At 40.6% G+C, this 18,085-nt stretch overlaps 1 protein-coding gene across 1 annotated transcript in view; it reads right to left on the reverse strand.

The window, feature by feature from the left end:
• The window catches only part of SIK2 (salt inducible kinase 2), a 123,121-nt gene that overhangs the window by 26,971 nt on the left and 78,065 nt on the right, over positions 1–18,085 (reverse strand). Inside the window, 3 exon segments of the mRNA XM_019469204.2 lie at positions 320–443; positions 888–1,012; positions 14,237–14,398. Coding sequence (XP_019324749.2) covers positions 320–443; positions 888–1,012; positions 14,237–14,398 — 411 coding nt within the window.

Genomic DNA, 18,085 nt, shown 5'->3' on the forward strand with positions numbered 1-18,085 from the left:
TACTCAGAGTGAAATAGTTGTGACTCTGTCTACAAAGTGCTTCTCTGAGTCTAAAATAAACCTGGGACATTTATAGACCCAGAGCACATGCGAAGACGTGCTGTTCTTAACCTGGAAAACTTTCCGTTTTCAGTCACAAGTAGGAAGGCTGGAGCGTCGCTCACCTACATGGAGGGGGCAGCTTATTTCTATGGCTTCTGAAGTGACTCAGTCACTTCGTATGGCACCAAACTCTTAGAACAAGGGAAGCCTTTCCCAGGCATTTCACTCAGAGCACAAAGTTTGCAGAGCACATTTCTAAGAGGAACAAGTTTGTTACCTTCAGACATGAAATAGGGAATCCGGAATCTTCCTTCTAAAACTCTCTGCCTCAAAATTGGAAGAGTTGGTCCATCAAAAGGCAGAGCTCCACAGACAAGGACGTAAAGAACCACTCCCATGCTCTAGGAAAGAAGACAGTGCAGTCACTTTTCCTCTGAGAACTTTAAACACTCTTTGTTTTCCTAAACATCCCCAGGGCCCTTAAGATCATTTGGGCTGAAAAATTCCTGTTTGGATTTACTATTGTCTCAGAATTTGAAAAGAAAAAAAAAAAAAAAATCGAAAACTCGGACTACTGCAATAAAATATCCTAAAACAAATACTCAAAGATCTGAATTTAATTTCTTTTGATTACTACTTAAAATTATTGCTGATATTAAAGTAATAACATCTGCCCCTAGAAATTCTTTCCTAGAATCAAATTCAAGATGCTCAAATTACAGTCCAGTGGGCGGGGAAAGTATGAACTACGGCCTATGTGTTAGGTACCAAGAGCTTCGGCGATGGGCCTAAGTACCAAGGGTCATTGTCATAGATGCACTGAACACGGCAAAGCAAACAAGTACCCAGATATCCAGCTGTGGTCCTTCATACTGCTGCCCTTCAAAGACTTCGGGGGCCGCATAAGGAGGGCTGCCACACCATGTTGCCAGCAGTTCACCACTTTTAAAGAAATTTCCAAAACCGAAATCTATTGGGATGGAAATAAATGTTACTTTCATCTGTGTTCTCAAACTATACTGAGTTTCTTGTAACAAATTTTACAATATGCTGTATCAACGATAGCACTACTATTCGCTCTGTGAGGAACAGCATTGATCTTGTGATGTGTCCTCAGCACGGAGCACAGTGACTAGCAAATATCAAGTATTCAATAAATATTTGTGGAATGAACGAATGTATAAATCTATCAAGTTTTTTTCTCCAAGACAATGAGTGAGAGGCTGGAAAAAGACTTTAGGTCATGTATTTTTAAGGCCGAAAGAAAATCCATTGGTGTGGACAACCAACTTGAATTAGAAAATCTTAGAATTTCAATTACTCCATGATTAAGAACTCTTTATCTTCTTCTTTTTTTTTTTTTTTAAGTTAAAGTTTTTTTTCAGTAAGTTCATGCTCAGCATGGGGCTTGAACTCATGACCCCGAGATCAAGAGTCACATGCTCAACCTCGAGCCAGCCAGGGGCCCCATGAGCTCTTTATCTTTTGTAGTCTTTAAGGAAAGAAACAAATGAGTAAAAATTTAAGATCTTTACCTAAACACGACGGCTCCGTTACCCAAGGTAGCAAGATCTAGAACCTCTTAAGGCAACTGAGTCCCGTGTTTCTCAGGTCACAATTCTTTAAGAGTTGGCCCATACATTCTGATTTAAGCAGATGTGCATCTGAATAGCTCATTATCATGTGATGGCTCTCTGGCCCAGCCAGCCACAAGACACCTATCACTTACTCATTTACAGAATGAGCGGCATTATACCTCAAAACAGTGAACGGCCTTCCCTTAAATAACATTAGTCATACTGAATCTATAGCTTTGTTACACAGCAGGCACTTTGGCAACACTACTCAGATGCCTTCAATATGCACGAAAAGACCAATTTCAGTGAGTTTCGGTATAAATGCAAGCTTGTGCCCTTTTGCTAAGCCTTCAGGAAACAAATTCCTGTTATTTTGTAAGTTACAGGAATACTGTCTTATGTTGTAAGACTCCTGACCGGAGAACACTGCCTTAGTGACAGAAACTGGCTCTACTCCTGGCTGGTGTAGGGTGCTGCAGGGATAGTGAGCTTTAAAAGGTGTCCCCATGAGTACTGGATCAAATCTCCAGTTCCAGACTCACTGGCTGTGTGACTCTGTATCAATCTCTGTGAGCCTTGGTTTCCCCATCTGCAAAGTTGAAATAATAAACATCCGTAGTTGGCAGGTTTTTGTGAGGATCCGGTGACTTAACATCAACTCACACTGTTCACACTTGGGAGACTACGGCATATGTGAGTAACTGCAGGCGAAGCGTTCCCTTGGCTCACTGACATACAAACTCGTGGCAAGCAGCAGTGACAGTCAACAACAGTCACAACCCCCAACACCACAGCTTCACAGCAGAGCACAATCTCTCCAGTTAAGGAGGATGAGAGCAGACTTCCGGTTTTCCTGCTTTTCTAGCTTCAAGCCCCTTTGGTAGACGACTCAACTTCCCTGAACTTAAATTTCTTCATCTATAAATGTAGTGATAATCTACCTACCCAGACAGGATGCTGTGAGGATTAAATGAGATGAAACACGTAAAGTGCCTAGAGCATGGGAGATGTCAAAGGTCAGCTCCCTTCTCTTTTCGTGAAGCCATCATTACGAACTACTGCCTTTCAGAAACAAAGGTTCTGAGAAAATATACAGGAAGGACAGGAAAGTGGAGAGGACTCTGAGGGTTCCAAAGACAAGTGAGGGTGCACGTGGGGAAGAGCCTCAGGCACCGTCCAGACCTGGTGGAACACTGGCATCCAAGAGTACAAACCAGGCAGGGCGAACCTCTCCCTTCATCATGGGACCACAGTTCAGTCCTACACTCTGCTTTCCCAAAGGACCGTCAGAGAGGTCTTACCTTCTCAACTCCACCTCTATGACTAACTACTCATACCACATCATAACCCGTATGTCCTTATTGATGTAGGTTTCTAAGTTTCCAGAAAAGCTATACTCTCAAATGAGTCAAGGACTAGAAATTCCAGTAACATTTAAAGAGGAAAATGTTAACTTCACTCACGTATTAAAGCCCAAGAAGCTCCAGGATGTGTGTCTGGAGATCCTGAAATAGGTCCAATAACTGTTGTACTTTAAACTTTAATCACAGGAGGAATTTTAGGCTCATGTAAGTTGAGGATACCCTTTGAATAGCATTGTAAAGTTTGAACATCTCGAAGAGTCACTATAGAACTTCAATCTGATGTTCCCTGGGCCCTGGTGGATTGTGTCCTCTCAGAGGAGTGACGGGGCCTGGTGGCCTGGCCTCCTTACTGCCTAGGCTCTCTCACTGGTACATTTCATAGGCAAGGCGAGAGCCAGAGCTGGGAAAGCATCACTGTGCCTATGGTAGCCCAGGCTCAACCACAGCTTTACACATTCAGGACAAAGAAAGTGTCTGTTAACTTATAAGGAGAGTTGCACTAAACAGACGTTTACTTCAATTTCCTGTAGAGAAATGAGGAAAATAGAAACTTGAGCCTGGGGCAACATTAAAAGCAATGCCTAAAGACAATCAGGTTCACTAAAGCTATTATCGTAGCACATATGCAGATGTCTTCTATAACCTTGTCAAAACACTTAAACATGGTTTCTACAATCATCTGAGGTATGGGTTCAGAAAGACTATGGAATCAGGAAGATTCAAATCAAATCCTGGGTTGTCCACTGAGTTGTGTGACGTTGGGCAAATTACTTAACCCAAGAGTCAGACGCTTAACTGACTGGGCCATCAAGGCGCTGCAGAAAATGGTTTCTTCTTCTTTTTTCTTTTTTAACATTTTTATTTATTTTTGAGAGACAGAAACAGAGCATGAGGAGGTGAGGGGCAGAGAGAGAGGGAGACACTGAATCCGAAGGAGGCTCTAGGCTCTGAGCTATCAGCACAGAGTCCAATGTGAGGCTTGAACCCATGAACCGTGAGATCGTGACCTGAGCCAAAGTCGGACGCTCAACCGACTGAGCCACCCAGGCACCCTGAAGATGGTTTCCTCTTAATAATCTTATGAGACATCTGTATTTTAGGAGAAAGTGAGGGTAGAAAGTCAACTACCTCGCGTTTACGTTGAAAAACTGTAATAGAAACGAAGTCTGACTACAGAGCCCTTGCTGTTAACCACCACCTTTATGTCCCTCCCTGGCACTGTGATATGTAGCTATTTTTGAGTAAGGTAATAATTGTCAGGTTTAAGAAGTGGCAATAGAAAGGCACTTAAAAATAAAAGTCTTTTCACTTCTTCACAGGAACCTAATTTGCTTCATTCACAGTCTGCAGCTTTCTGCCTAAATGCATCTAAGTGCAACGAGGGGTGAGTGAGAACGATGAGATACGAAAATGGCATGGCTGTGCAGGATTTGCTTACTGCCTTTTATTCAAATGGAATGGGTCAGTGTTTCATCACAGTAACCAGATTCATTCCTTCATTCAACATTTGAGGGCCTATATGTCAACTGCTGTGCAAACACTGAAGAGAGACTCCTGACAACAGAGAATAATAAAAGACCCCACATTATCGTCAGACTTTTGGAAACCATTGTGAAAACAGTAACTTGGGCATTCTTCTCTTTATGCTACCTCCAGATCCGGGGTGGCTCTGGCTGGAATGCAAACACCTGTCTAGTTTTGTGTACTCTCTACCTCTGATCTGCAGGTTAGTACCAACAATGATGGCTGCTATGTCCTTCAGTTATTTTTTTAATTAAAAAAATTTTTTTTAAATGTTTATTTATTTTTGAGAGAGACAGAGACAGAATGTGAGTGGGTTGGGGCAGAGAGAGAGGGAGGCACAGAATCCGAAGCAGGCTCCAGGCTCTGAGTTGTCAATGCAGAGCCCGACACGGGGCTTGAACTCACAAGCTGTGAGATCATGACCTGAGCTGAAGTCGGATGCTCAACCAACTGAGCCACCCAGGGGCCCCTCCTTCAGACATTCTGACTCCTGTTTCTCCACCACAGAACTTAGGCCGTGGAATGCTGGATTCACATTGATATTATTTAACTTTCAACTCTAAAGTAATTTTAGATTTTCAGAAAAGATGCAACAATACAGTACAGGTCACATATTTTATAGACTGTCCCTCAGTCTGGTTTGCCTGGTGTTTTCTCATGACTGGGTTCAGATTATGGATTTTGGGGCAGAACTTCAAGAGGTAGAGTGCTCTTCTCAGTGCATCGGATCAGGGGATGCATGGTAGCACGTCTAATTCGTGGTGGGATTATTAACCTTGATCTCTTAGGGTGCTTTCTGTTGGGTTTCCCTGTTATAAAGTTACTATTTGCCCCATTATAATTAATAAACTGAGCTTAACTGAGCCACGCAGGTGCCCCTCCTGGTAGATCTTCACTGCAGCAATGACTACTGTAATGTTCTAATGGTGAGTTTTCATTTCCCTCATTTCTTCTACACTTATTAATTACAATTCTTCTTTAAGGAGGAGTTGTCCCTTCTTCCCCTTTTATTTATTCATTAAATCATTTATTATTTATAATATTATCATTGTATTTATCATGAACATTTATTTTTTGTATGTGTGTTATAATACTCTTGTTATTTATTTTGATGCTCAAATAGTTCTCGCTTTGGCCATGAGAAACTAATTCAGGTTGGTTTCTATATCCTTTCAACACGTCCCCATCTTTTTAAAATGTCATTTTATTTCAAGTATTTCCTTATCTCTGGCACCAGAAGATGTTTCAGGCTTCTTTTGTATTTTCCCTGCCTCCACTCTGGAACCAACCACTTTTCCAAGGAGCTCTGGTTACTTTGATAGAGGAATGGTATGTAGAAAGCAAGACGTGGGTGCCTGGGTAGCTCAGTCGGATGAAACTATTACTCTTCATATCGGCTCAGGTCATGATCTCACTGTTCGGTTTGTGGGTTCGAGCCCCCCATCAGCTTCTGCACTGACAGTGCGGAGCCTGCTTGGAGTTCTCTGTCCCTTCCCTGCTAGGATACCCTCTCTCTCGCTCTTAAAATCAATCAATAAAACTTAAAAAAAATAATAAACCAAGACTAGGACCTACATGTACTCACTGTAGCTGGGATGTCACTTGCTTCTAGTCCGTGTCAGCATAGAGAGTTAGGAAGTATATGTATGAATGCTAAAAGCCATGTATACCCCTCATATCTATTCTTGTTCCTTTCTATATGTATATGTATTTAAAAGAAAAAAACCCAACAACTCATGAATTGACACCAATACTTCTCACTGCAATCCGTGGTTCAGTCTAGTGTTATTTTGATACTACTTTTATTCATACACGATTGACCAACTCTTAGAAAATTTTGAAGATATAAAAACTTTCTTTCCTCTGCAGCAATCTGTCTTGTGTAGGGAGTAACTGAACTCTCCCTCATAACACACCTTGAATTTGTCAGATCAATCATGATTTTCAACATTTCTTGAACATAGTAGGAAAAAAAACCCCTATCTTTCTCGAAGAATCTCAGGTTCTTAATTTTAAGAAAGTTCAGTACGAAATCATTAGAAGTTTTAGAAACAAACGACAACTAGTCCTTCAACACGGTCTAGTTATCATCAAATCCAAAAAACATTTATGTCAAACGTACACTGGATTAGGCATTACACACTTGGTATTTTTGTAACATGTTATTTCATTTAATTGTGATGACAGTTCTATGAAATGTGACTGTCCTTGTCTTACCAACAAGGAAACTGAAGCTCCAAGTGGTTAGAAGACTTGCCCAAGTACCTGTCGCTATGACTGGCTTAGCCAGTATTCAAATACAGGTTTTTTTAAACTGCAAGCCAGGTGTTCTTTTAAACTAAATCACAGATGTTCCAAGAATTTTGCTAGTCAGAGAAGTTTAATCCAACTCACAATGGGAGGTAAGGCTGTCATAAACCCAGGAAAAGTCCTTTACATTAGTAGAGATGAGAGATTTCCTAATTGATCCCTCTGCCAACAGAATTGACAACTGAGGGCTTTCTCTTCTCTATAATATTACCTGATATGTCAACAGCATCCTTAATGAGTAAATGGAAATAATTAAGATGTTTACAAAGTAAATGTCAGAAATATATACTTACATTCATTTTAGGAATCCATACTCTTTAAGATTATCTAATGCTTACTTATTTTTGAAAGAGAGAGAGAGAGCGAGAGAGCGTGAGAGCGCCTAAGCAGGGGAGGGGTAGTGAGAGAAGGGGACAGAGGATCCAAAGCAGGCTCCTCGCTGACAGCAGAGAGCCCAATGTGGGGCTTGAACCCATGAACTGCGAGACCACGACCTGAGCTGAAGTCGGACGCTCAACCGACTGAGCCACCCAGGCACCCCAGGAACCCATGTTCTTTTTAAGAATGCACAACGTGTTGAAGAGACCTCTTGCCCTTTCATGTGAGATGGTATGTGCCCAGATCCCAGATCCATGTTCTCCAGGGGTTTTACTCTTAACAATGGCTTTGATATTTCCCAGTATACCCATATTCTCTCACCTGGTTTCTGTGAGGCCTGAAATGTCTACAGAAGAGAGGTTTTGGACTAGACTGTTTAACCACAGAACAGACGCAATTACTGTTGACGGACTCTCATGGAAATGAACTTGGCCTCAAAAGTGGAGTGCTCTAACAACCTCTTATCTAAGTAACCAGTAACAGACCATGGATATATTTGAAAACTGTACTAGAACTGCTATGATTGTCTGCTTTATACTCTCAAAGTGATTCACCTGTTATCTTACTGACAACAAATGCCAATTATTATTACTGTCATCACTAAATTAAATAAGTTATCTGTGCCCAAATATCATTATCAGAGGGCCAGTGTTTTAGGAATAACAAGGCCTTGCACAGAATAAATAAGCTGATCCTGATAATTGCCGTCTGACGGGAACCAAGCACAAGAGAATTCTGTTGATTGCGGCCATGAAACAGATCGAACGTCAGCAGGCATACGAGCCACCTGGAAAACCTGCTGAGGGGCAGGTGCTGATTCAGCAGGTCTAGGGCTGGGCTTGATATTCTGCATTTCCAACAAGCTCCAAAGTGATGCTCATGCTGCTGGTCCCCAGACCACTCTTCAAGGAGCCAGGAAACAGAATAAAATGAAGGTTGTGAAATAGATATAGAAAATGTTAAACAGTCTGTCACTGTTTATTGTTGCAAAATGATTATAATTATTGAATACTTTCAGGATTTTTACGTAAATGACACAAAGACTAAACAGAAGTCATTAGGTAAATTAATTTTTTTCTGAAAAGGGAAAAAAACAAAACATTTAAAACCAGTCTTCAAGCTAAGAAAAAGTAAATGAATTCTAGGAATCAACACAACCAAGGCAATTTTTAATCCCCAGCAGTGTGTTATAATGTCTAATTTATAATTAAAAAAATTCTCCTACAGAGTAGCAGATGGCTTTAGGGTTAATTTTATCCTTGTTTCTAAAATTACCAGTAGAATTCAGATACCCCGTCTCGCTGGAGAGATACACCTCTTTTGTAATTATGACGATAGGAGCAAAGAAGACAATTATGAGGAAATGAAAGGTGACAAATGAAAGGTGGGACGGGGGTAGGGACGAAGCTGACACATTGGGTAAACGGAATACTGACAGGATACTGACATCACCATGTGCTTTGCTGCCCCCACCCCCACCCTGCAAGAAAAGGCCAGCTGCACAGCTTACTTCCAAACATCAGTCACTCCCTTTCCACCTGACAGGAGGGCACCGAGAGAATGATCACCACAGTTGAGATGAAATGTGATCCTGCTGACCAGTGTGAGACATTTGTCCGATGAGAGGGTTCAGTGGGCTAAGAAGCAAATAGATGGTCTTCCTTAGCCCCAAATGGGGTGGAGAGCACGAAGGGAGAAAAGGAGGGGGAAAACAAAAGAAAACAAAACTCAACAAAACCCTCTGAGCTGTCTTCCACAGTCCCGGCTTAATGTGCTGCTAGTGCTAAGTGGGCTTAAAGGATAAACACGAGGTATCACTGTGTTTGCTGAGGCAAAGCTCTTTTTCACATCCTACTAGTGGCAGAAGGATACCAATGGAAGACTTTTTATAAATATTTTACTAATAAAACCTATCTCAGTCTCTCCCACCCTTTTTTGGTTTCAGGACACAAAACTGGAATTATATATCCAGAAACCCTGTCCCAAGGTCTTCTAGTAAACAGGAAGATTGTTAGAAGCAATAATGAGAGGTGAAGGGCTACTCGGGGATCACGGTCTATTCAGAAGGGAAGCCTTCCTCAAGGGCTGGAGACAAGTGACTTGTGATGCACAGGTCAGATCCATCAGGCTATTACACATTACTGATTACATTTAAGATCGCTCTCAGAAAAATAATTAATTTGTATGGAGCAGAGACAATTTAGAATATAAGTGATAAACTTGTCTTATTCCTCTGTGACTTGTATTAATAAGGCTTTAAGGCCTTGGTGATTAAATAAAAACAAAAAACATGGTAGGGGCGATTATAAGGCTATGAAAATTTTCAGGACTTGTTTTCACATGGAATCAGGTATATACTGAACACAAGTAATAGCTACCTTTTAGTGAGTGTTTACACGGTGCCAGGAACTTTAATTAACAATTTATTTAATACTTAAATGGCATTAACTATGTACCAGGCACTGTTTTAAGTACTTTGCAAATATTAACTGGTAACCAGTATGAGATATGAACTTCTATCATGCCCTCTTCAAAGATAAGGAAACTGAGGACAGAGACGTTAGGTAATGTGTCCAAAGTCACCCATCTAGTAAGTGGCAGAACCATGGTTCAAAGCCAAGTGGTCTGGTTCTAGAGACCATACTCTTACCTGCTACCCCTCGTCTGTAACATTATCACTAATTCTCGCAATATTCCTGAGAAACAGATTAATCTGTTTAATATATATGGCAACACAGCACAGTGAGGTTAAATAATCAGCCCAAGGTCACACAGCCACTAAGTGGCACAGCCCGAATTTGCACCAGTCGTGTCTGATAGCACACTCCACATTCTTTATGTGAAGCCTTGTTTGAATTGTGATACTTTCTGAAAACTTCCTCCAAGTAATTCATACATTTTTATCTTTAAGTATTTATTATAAACATTTCAGATTAGGAAAGGTGAAGAATAAAACAAAATGTCCTTCACCTATTTATTGTCAACTTCGTGCCTGAACAGTCTTTGCCAGAACAGCTAAAAGGAAAGAGTACCGCAACTGTACAACAAAAGCCAATATTCCTTTGCATTCTGCCTGGTGTTTTGCAAAGGCTGGAGGTCTCATAATCGAGGCAATGAACACACACCGGTATGGATGGACCCATGGCCCATCAGTGGCTGAGGTCTTTACTCATTGGAAGAGCATATATTAGAAACTGATTTCAAAGCCGTGTTTCTGTATTTATTACAATGAAACACTGATACTTCTACGCATTTTATCTCTTATGAACAGAGACAAAAATTATCATTTACACTAGTTTTGATTTGCACTTTCTCAGTTTCAACAAAGAAGATAGCTAAAACAGTTCAATTATTCAACCCATTTAGCAATTAAAGAGATTTTCATAAGAAGAATAAACCAAGTACAATTTGCGGGAATAATTTTGCATTTTTCCATGGAGTCCCATCTTTCCTACATGTGTCGGAATTCTTTAAAATTCAAGAAGAATCCTCAGAGATCACAAGATGATGTTTTTATTTATTTATTTATTTTTTAATTTATTAAAAAAATTTTTTTTAACGTTTATTTATTTTTGAGACAGAGAGAGACAGAGCATGAACGGAGGAGGGGCAGAGAGAGGGAGACACAGAACGGGAAGCAGGCTCCAGGCTCCGAGCCATCAGCCCAGAGCCCGACGCGGGGCTCGAACTCACGGACCGTGAGATCGTGACCTGAGCTGAGGTCGGATGCTTAACCGACTGAGCCACCCAGGCGCCCCAAGATGATGTTTTTAAAGGAAAGCAGGAGTATAAAAAAGTTATAAAATCTATGGATAAAAATAAACATCCTGGAGAAATTCTTTAAGAGCACTGAAACACATCTAAATTTTGATGGGATGTAAAATTCTCCATGATCTGAGTCGGCCTACCTGTCCAGACTCTTTCCCCATCATGTGTCATCAACACTTTGATTCCACTAGTTCTGTCTACACCTTCCCTACACAGTTCGAATTCCTTGGCCTGCCTGCCTTTGCACATGCTGATCTACCTGCTTGGAGCTGCCATCCCTACCTTACCCCTTGCTTCTCTCTCCCCCTGTCCCTCCACAAAGGTCTTCTTCTTAATCAAGTCTTAGCTAATAATTTCCCTGGTTCTTCAGGCAGAGTTAGCCTTTCCTCTAGCCTCGGGGCCTGTATAACAATTATCTTCTTGTGTTATATTTAGATAAGCCTTGGTTCTCGGTTAACTCCTTGGGGTGAGAGCAGAGTTAAACTTCCCCGCATTGTCGTTGTTGTATTCTTGAAATACCTGAATCTCCAGGATTCAAGCACAGTAGAGGCTTAATAAAGATTTGCTAGAATTTGGGGTAAATGGTGGTAAGAATGACAGAAAAAAATGTGGACAAGATGACATTTGAGTGTCTAGATGTACTGTGTGTGCATGCAAGCATGCATGTGTCCCCACTTGCGAGATATGGAATCAATGACACTAAATGCATAAATTCTGAATGATAAAACCCTAAATTCAGCGAGAACCCCTTGAGGAAAAACTGACCAATAATGCTTGGAAACTATAACAAGATATAGGGGAGGAAGCACAGATTCGGAGGTCAAAGAGACCAAGCTGTGAATACCACATAATGAATGACATTAGAAATACTGAGTTTACCTACCTATATTATAGGCTAGAATTAAAGGAGACATATTATAGCCCGGCAAAATTTGGTTACGACCTTAAAGGAGTGCTCTGTATATTTTGTTTGCAAGTTTCTTTGGTGTTCTACTTTGACATTTTCTTTTGAGATGTTAGTGACAGAGCACTCTGTAATTTCTATAGCATATGACTCACACGACTAACCTTTCTCTGCCCAAAAAGACTCCCAGAACTCCTTGGAGGTATTTTTTTTTGTGCGTGAAATTTTTCTTTTAGTGATAAAGGAATGTGATGGTGAAGCAGGGGTTTCCCCTTTCTTTCTACAGAGTTAAGGACTTCAAAAAACAAGAGCCTTGTTTGAAGAGGACAATTTGAGGGCAGGAGATGCTTTCAAGAAGTAAACAAAACGTTCCCGTCAAGTGCATTATAGAAGAATGGCATGGAAGGGCCAAAAGAAGAAGGAGAAAAACAAAAACAAAAACCACAAATGGGAGATGTGAATGCACATTAAAAAAAACGATGGAAACACCAATACTGTGGATTGCATTTTCAAAACAAAAAAGACAAATCAAGACAAATCTTTATATATATACAATGGGAATGTAACAAATTAACTTAAAAAAAAAAAAAAAAACCACTGTCTTATTCAGGCAATCCCATTACAAAAAAAGTCATAGCCTGCAGAATGGAAAATCCATTACCTCCCTGAACCATACGTAACACTGGCATTTAAAATTAATTATTAAAATTAACATGAAGTAAGTAAAAATTAATTATTTGCTTTCCCCCACATGCCCAAGGCAAAAACTGATGGGAAACGACACAGAAACGAACCAGTTATGGGCACAAATCAGAGGCTTTTGACTTCTATTTTATACCACAATGCCACAAACCAAGGCTGTTGTTTTCTCCCTGAGCCTAGGAGTCAAGTATCCAACCTAGGAAGTCAGCCGGTAACTTCCCGGTCAGCTCCTCTCATCTGGATGTGCCTCTGCCCTCTTTAACAATCCTGGAACAAACCTAGAACAATCCTAGAACAAACACTACCTGCAACCTTGCTGAGCTTTTGTTCCAAGCCCCTTATCTTCTTCAAAACCCTAAGTGAAATAAATCTCCCTCCCACACCTACAACCTCTAGCCCAGACCCACATTCTCTTAATTGGACCACTGCCTGAGATTCCTTACCAATCTTCCTATCTTCAGTCTTACCCACACCTCCTACCCATCTTCACTCTGCTGCCAGAAAGAGACCTCCTTTCAACACGCAGATCTAATCATAGTACCCCAGTCCCACCTGCACTCCCACCCCAGCCTACAATTTTCGATAGGTCACGCTCCCTAACGGCAACAGAACAAACTCTGACACCTCTCATGGCATCCAAGACCCTGCATATCTGCTCTTTGCCTACTGTTCCCCTGTGTCGATCCCCTGGGCCTGCAGATTTCACGTCTCACCAATATGGAGCCACAGTTCCCCACCACACCAATCTCCATCTCTCTCTCTCTCCTTTTATCTGTGGTATTTACACAGTCGGCCTGCCTATGTGCAATATCCTACTCCTGTTTATCCTCCTGGCAAGCTTCTAATTCCTCTCTCAAGCCTAAGTTCAAATAGCACCTTCTCTGTGAAGCCTCCCTGACTTCTCAGGTAGACTGCTGTTCCTTCACCTGGATTCCTACTGCATTTTGTACATATATTTCTGGGCAACATATTGTATTTTAATTATTTTTCTCTCTCCACTAGACTTCTAGAAACAGAGGATTTGTATTCCAGGACCTAGCATAGCAAAGTACTTGACACATAAATATTTACCGAGCTTTTGACCAGATGGATAAAGAAACCTGACTATAAAATAGAAAACTTTTTACAATCATGAAAAAGGTAGGAGGAAAACTAGTAAGGCAATCTTTACCCTTAGCCTCCATGTTATAAATCAAAACGTTACTGTATTGGAACAAGGCATTTGACCCCTATCACTGTCTTTAATCTGTCTGTGACCTCTCTGCAGCCACCAGCCTTAAGCAGGAGAGCCGGGCTCGTCACCGGCAACCTGTACTGCTTCTCTGGCCAGGCCAGCAGCCCCCTGACACACTCCCACACCTGCACCTCCTCCAGCATAGCACACCAAGGGACCTTGGCCACACCAAGGCCACAAATCAGACCCTGGGTGTAGTGCTGCCACTCTGTACATTAATAATGAATATATTTCTCTTACTTTTCCTTACACATAGCACTAACGAAATAAGGAAGACACACTTTGAGAAAGCGTGATGTCACTGGTAGAAATGCTCCTGAACCTCTGCCTGTGGCACCCACACCCACCCACACCCACACCCACACACACACACACACACACACGTGCAGTGGCTCGGGTCTGGTCACGTTTGAGCCAGCTGCATCCCAGCTACCTGCTAGTTTGATGTTCATGTTGCTATCCAGCAGGAGATTTTCAGCCTTGAGATCACGGTGCACAATCTTCCGACCATGACAATAGTCGACAGCAGACAGGATTTGCCAGAATTTGCGCCTGGCCTCAGACTCATTTAACCGGCCATGATTAGCAAGGTAGTCTGGAAAACATCAGAGATTTTAGGATTAGTCACCAAAACCAAAAACCAAACTAACAAAAATCCCCACTATCAGTACTTAGGATTTTTTTCTCCTCAAAAAGCCAGCTCTTTACTTATTTTAATTCCAGTGTGATTAATATACAGTGTTTTATTAGTTTCAGGTGTACAATACAGTGATTCAAAAATTCCGTATATTACTTAGTGCTCATCCAGGTAAGTGCACTCTTAAATCCCCTTCATGTATTCAAAAGCTTTTCAAATGAGTAAGAGTGTTCAAGTACCATGCTGTTTTCCAAGTTCTCTGCCTTGAGAAAAGTAATTCCAATCTTATTTCACTGGAATCCATATAAATGGAGAGAGAGCCCAAGACAAGACAATATGTAAGTGACGTGATATTCACGGTATAATTCCCAATGCTGTTTTATGCCCTAAGCACTCCCTCCACTCCTTTGTTTACAAATTTATTGAATATTTTTCCTAACCACATTTAAAAAAGAAATTTCTGTAAAAAACACCCATGAATCCATTTTCTGACATCTCATCAGACAAGGGATATCTTTCTTTTAAATAATCATTTCATGGAGTTACTATACAAGCCACCTGTAACATAAGATACAGGGATCCCACGTAGTAGCTTAAATAATTCACACCCTGTTTTGTTCAGTGGAGCACCTCTGATCCACCCAAGACTTGTCCTCTAAATCAAACGTGATAGCCATGTCCTCTAAGCACACACACTTTGCAAGATACATTAGCTATATTTGTGCAGTGTTATAATCTCTACTAAAGCGGTTTACCTGAGAATTAATTCTGCGTATGTTTACATTAACTCAAGAAAACTAAACATTTACAGCTAGTTCAATTTTCGCTTGAAAATCTAAGTCTTTTAAAATGAACTTTTGCAGAAGAAGGTCAGCATGAATCTTGAAAGGCTTTTCTAAGATTTAAGGTTGTTTTCCCAAGTGAGGAATCATATGGACAAATCAACATTCAGTCATCTTCATACATTTTGTGTTCTAGGCTATGTGGTTTACTGACACTTAGATTCCATGGCTTTGGGTCATGACATCCTCAATATTTACTGTAAAACTAACATTTGTACAGCATTTTACAGTTTACAAAACTTGTTCATATCACTTTATGTCACTTAATGTTCCTAAAAACACTCTAGGATAAGGATTATTCTAATTTTCATCTTATAGGTGAGGAAGCTGAAGGTCACAGGGATTAAGTAATCTGGCTGAATTCACACAACTGGTAAGTGAATAGCTGATCTGGAACCTTTGACTTTCTTTTTTTTTTTTTTTTTTTTTTAAACCGTATTAAGCTTCTTTACTAGACTCCTGATGAAATCCTCACTATCCTTTCGAAACCCTGCTCATATGCCACCTTGCCCTTAAACAGTTCATCACTTCAAGTAGAAATGACCTCTAGTCTGAACTCCTTACCACTTACAACACAGTCTCATACTTTAGTTACCTGCACATATACCATAAATATCTCAGCATGTGTGCATGTTTGGGTGCATACACACACACACACACACACACACACACACACACACACACACAGCCTAATTCTAACACACTGTGTGTTAGAAAGTAAGATACCTTCATTTACACTTTCTGAGGTAGGAACCGTATCATTCTCTTCTGTACTCCCCACACTGCTTTAATACTATGCACAAAACATCAGAGGTACAGTTTTTAAAAATACTTAGCTGATTAAAGTCTGATCATAGATGGGTGGCATCATCATTAGTGTTGTAAAAATATCGTAGTACTATACATGTTAGAGGCTTTAAATATAAGCAGACAGACCTAAATGTGAGACGTGAAACCATAAAAATCCTAAAAGTAAGCATAAGCGGTAATTTCTCTGACATCAGCTATAGCCCGCCCCCCCCCCCCCCAAAAAAAGGCAGCAGAATCAGACCTATAAATGCAGAGAACAAACTGATGGTTGTCAGAGAGGTTGGGAGTGTGGAGTTGGGCAGAATGGGTGAAGGGGAGAGGAAGATAGGCAGAATGATTAAGTCACAGGAATAAAAGGCACAGCATAATGAATACCGTCAATGATACTAAAATAGTTATGTAATGGGACAGACGGTAGCTACACTTGTGGTAAACACAGCATAATGTATAAACCTGTCAAATCACTAAGTTACACACCTGAAACTAATGTGTGTCAACTATACCCAAATTTAAAAAAAAATGGAAACAGACATTTCGTACATGCTTCTGTATGTGCTGTGATCAGCTCATCACATCTCCCTCCTGCCGTTACAGAGCCTGCATAATAGCCGTTTGTGATTCTAAAGAGAAAAACGGTTCACTTAAGAACATGTTGAATTTTCAGTCAAAATGTCCAAACTGTCATCAGAGTGACTATGTCTAAGTAAACTGGCAAGTGGACAATGTGCTTTCTGCTCATAAGAGTAAATCAGAGCCTCATTTCTATGCTGGATGAACTGGGAAATCCGTAAGGAAGGGTTGGCCCCTTGGGCAAATACAACTGATTGAGGCGAATGCAACATGTCTTCTGTGTAGGATTATCTTTTGGCTAGTTAGCGCTATCTTTCCTGAAATGCCACACCAAATGCCACTTAAACTGCATCTCTAAAGAGACAATTTTTTTCATAAATAAATGATTTATTCAGATAGACAAAATTTCTTTCTGTTGAAAATGCTGAGTCAACGTGAGTTAATGGAAAAAAATGTTTGTGATTCTGGCAACACAGAGAAACCCAAGAGGTCCAATGTGAACAAAGAGAAGTGTATGGAAAAAATAACAACAACCAACTATTGATTACAAAATGAGTCCTGGGAGGGGTGCCTGGGTGGCTCAGTCGGTTGAGCGTCCAACTTTGGCTCAGGTCATGATCTCGCAGCTCGTGAGCTCGAGCCCCACGGTGGGCTCTGTGCTGACAGCTCGGAGCCTGGAGCCTGCTTCCGATTCTGTGTCTCCCTCTCTCTCTGCCCCTAACCCACTCACATTCTTTCTCTGTCTCTCTCAAAAATAAATAAACATTAAAAAAAAATTAAAAAAAAAATGAGTCCTGGGAAACACAAATCTAGAGTACTGACTATTTTTAGAAGTGATCAGTTCAAATTAATACTACCATGGCCAAAAGGGGAAGAAAAGCTTTGAAGCCAGGCAGGAAAGGGACAGTCTGGGGGGAGAGGGGCAGGTATAGTCTACCTGAACCTAAAATCACCATGTAAAGCCAGAATCTTCACAGGTCAATAAATCTGTAACACACTGTGAGAAAAATGACAACACCCATTTTCCAGAGATGAAGAGACTTCCTGTTTAAAGAGGTTGGTATGTTCACCCTGTAAGTGAAAATCTCAGCAAGTATTACATCATATCTATGACCTTCCTTATTCTGTATGATTTCTGTAGTGAAAACTGAAAACTGTACCTTCTGCTGAGAAATCAGTAACAGATGTAACAGAGGTATAAACCTGTGGCTGAAATAATATTAGTTTAGGTATATACCTCATCCTCCTCAGTGAGGGGCATTGTTATCAATCCAAGCTCAAATTAATACACATGGTCCTCTAGGTAACATGTTTTACATTAAAAACTTAATACCTAATTATGGCTACAGAACAAAATTGTTTTTTTTAATTAAAAAAATTTTTTAATGTTCATTTATTTTTGAGAGAGAGAGAGTGCGAGTGA

Source organism: Panthera pardus, unplaced genomic scaffold (genome assembly GCF_024362965.1).
Source record: "Panthera pardus isolate Hobbes unplaced genomic scaffold, ASM2436296v1 HiC_scaffold_12, whole genome shotgun sequence".
Classification (NCBI taxonomy): Eukaryota; Metazoa; Chordata; class Mammalia; order Carnivora; family Felidae; genus Panthera; species Panthera pardus.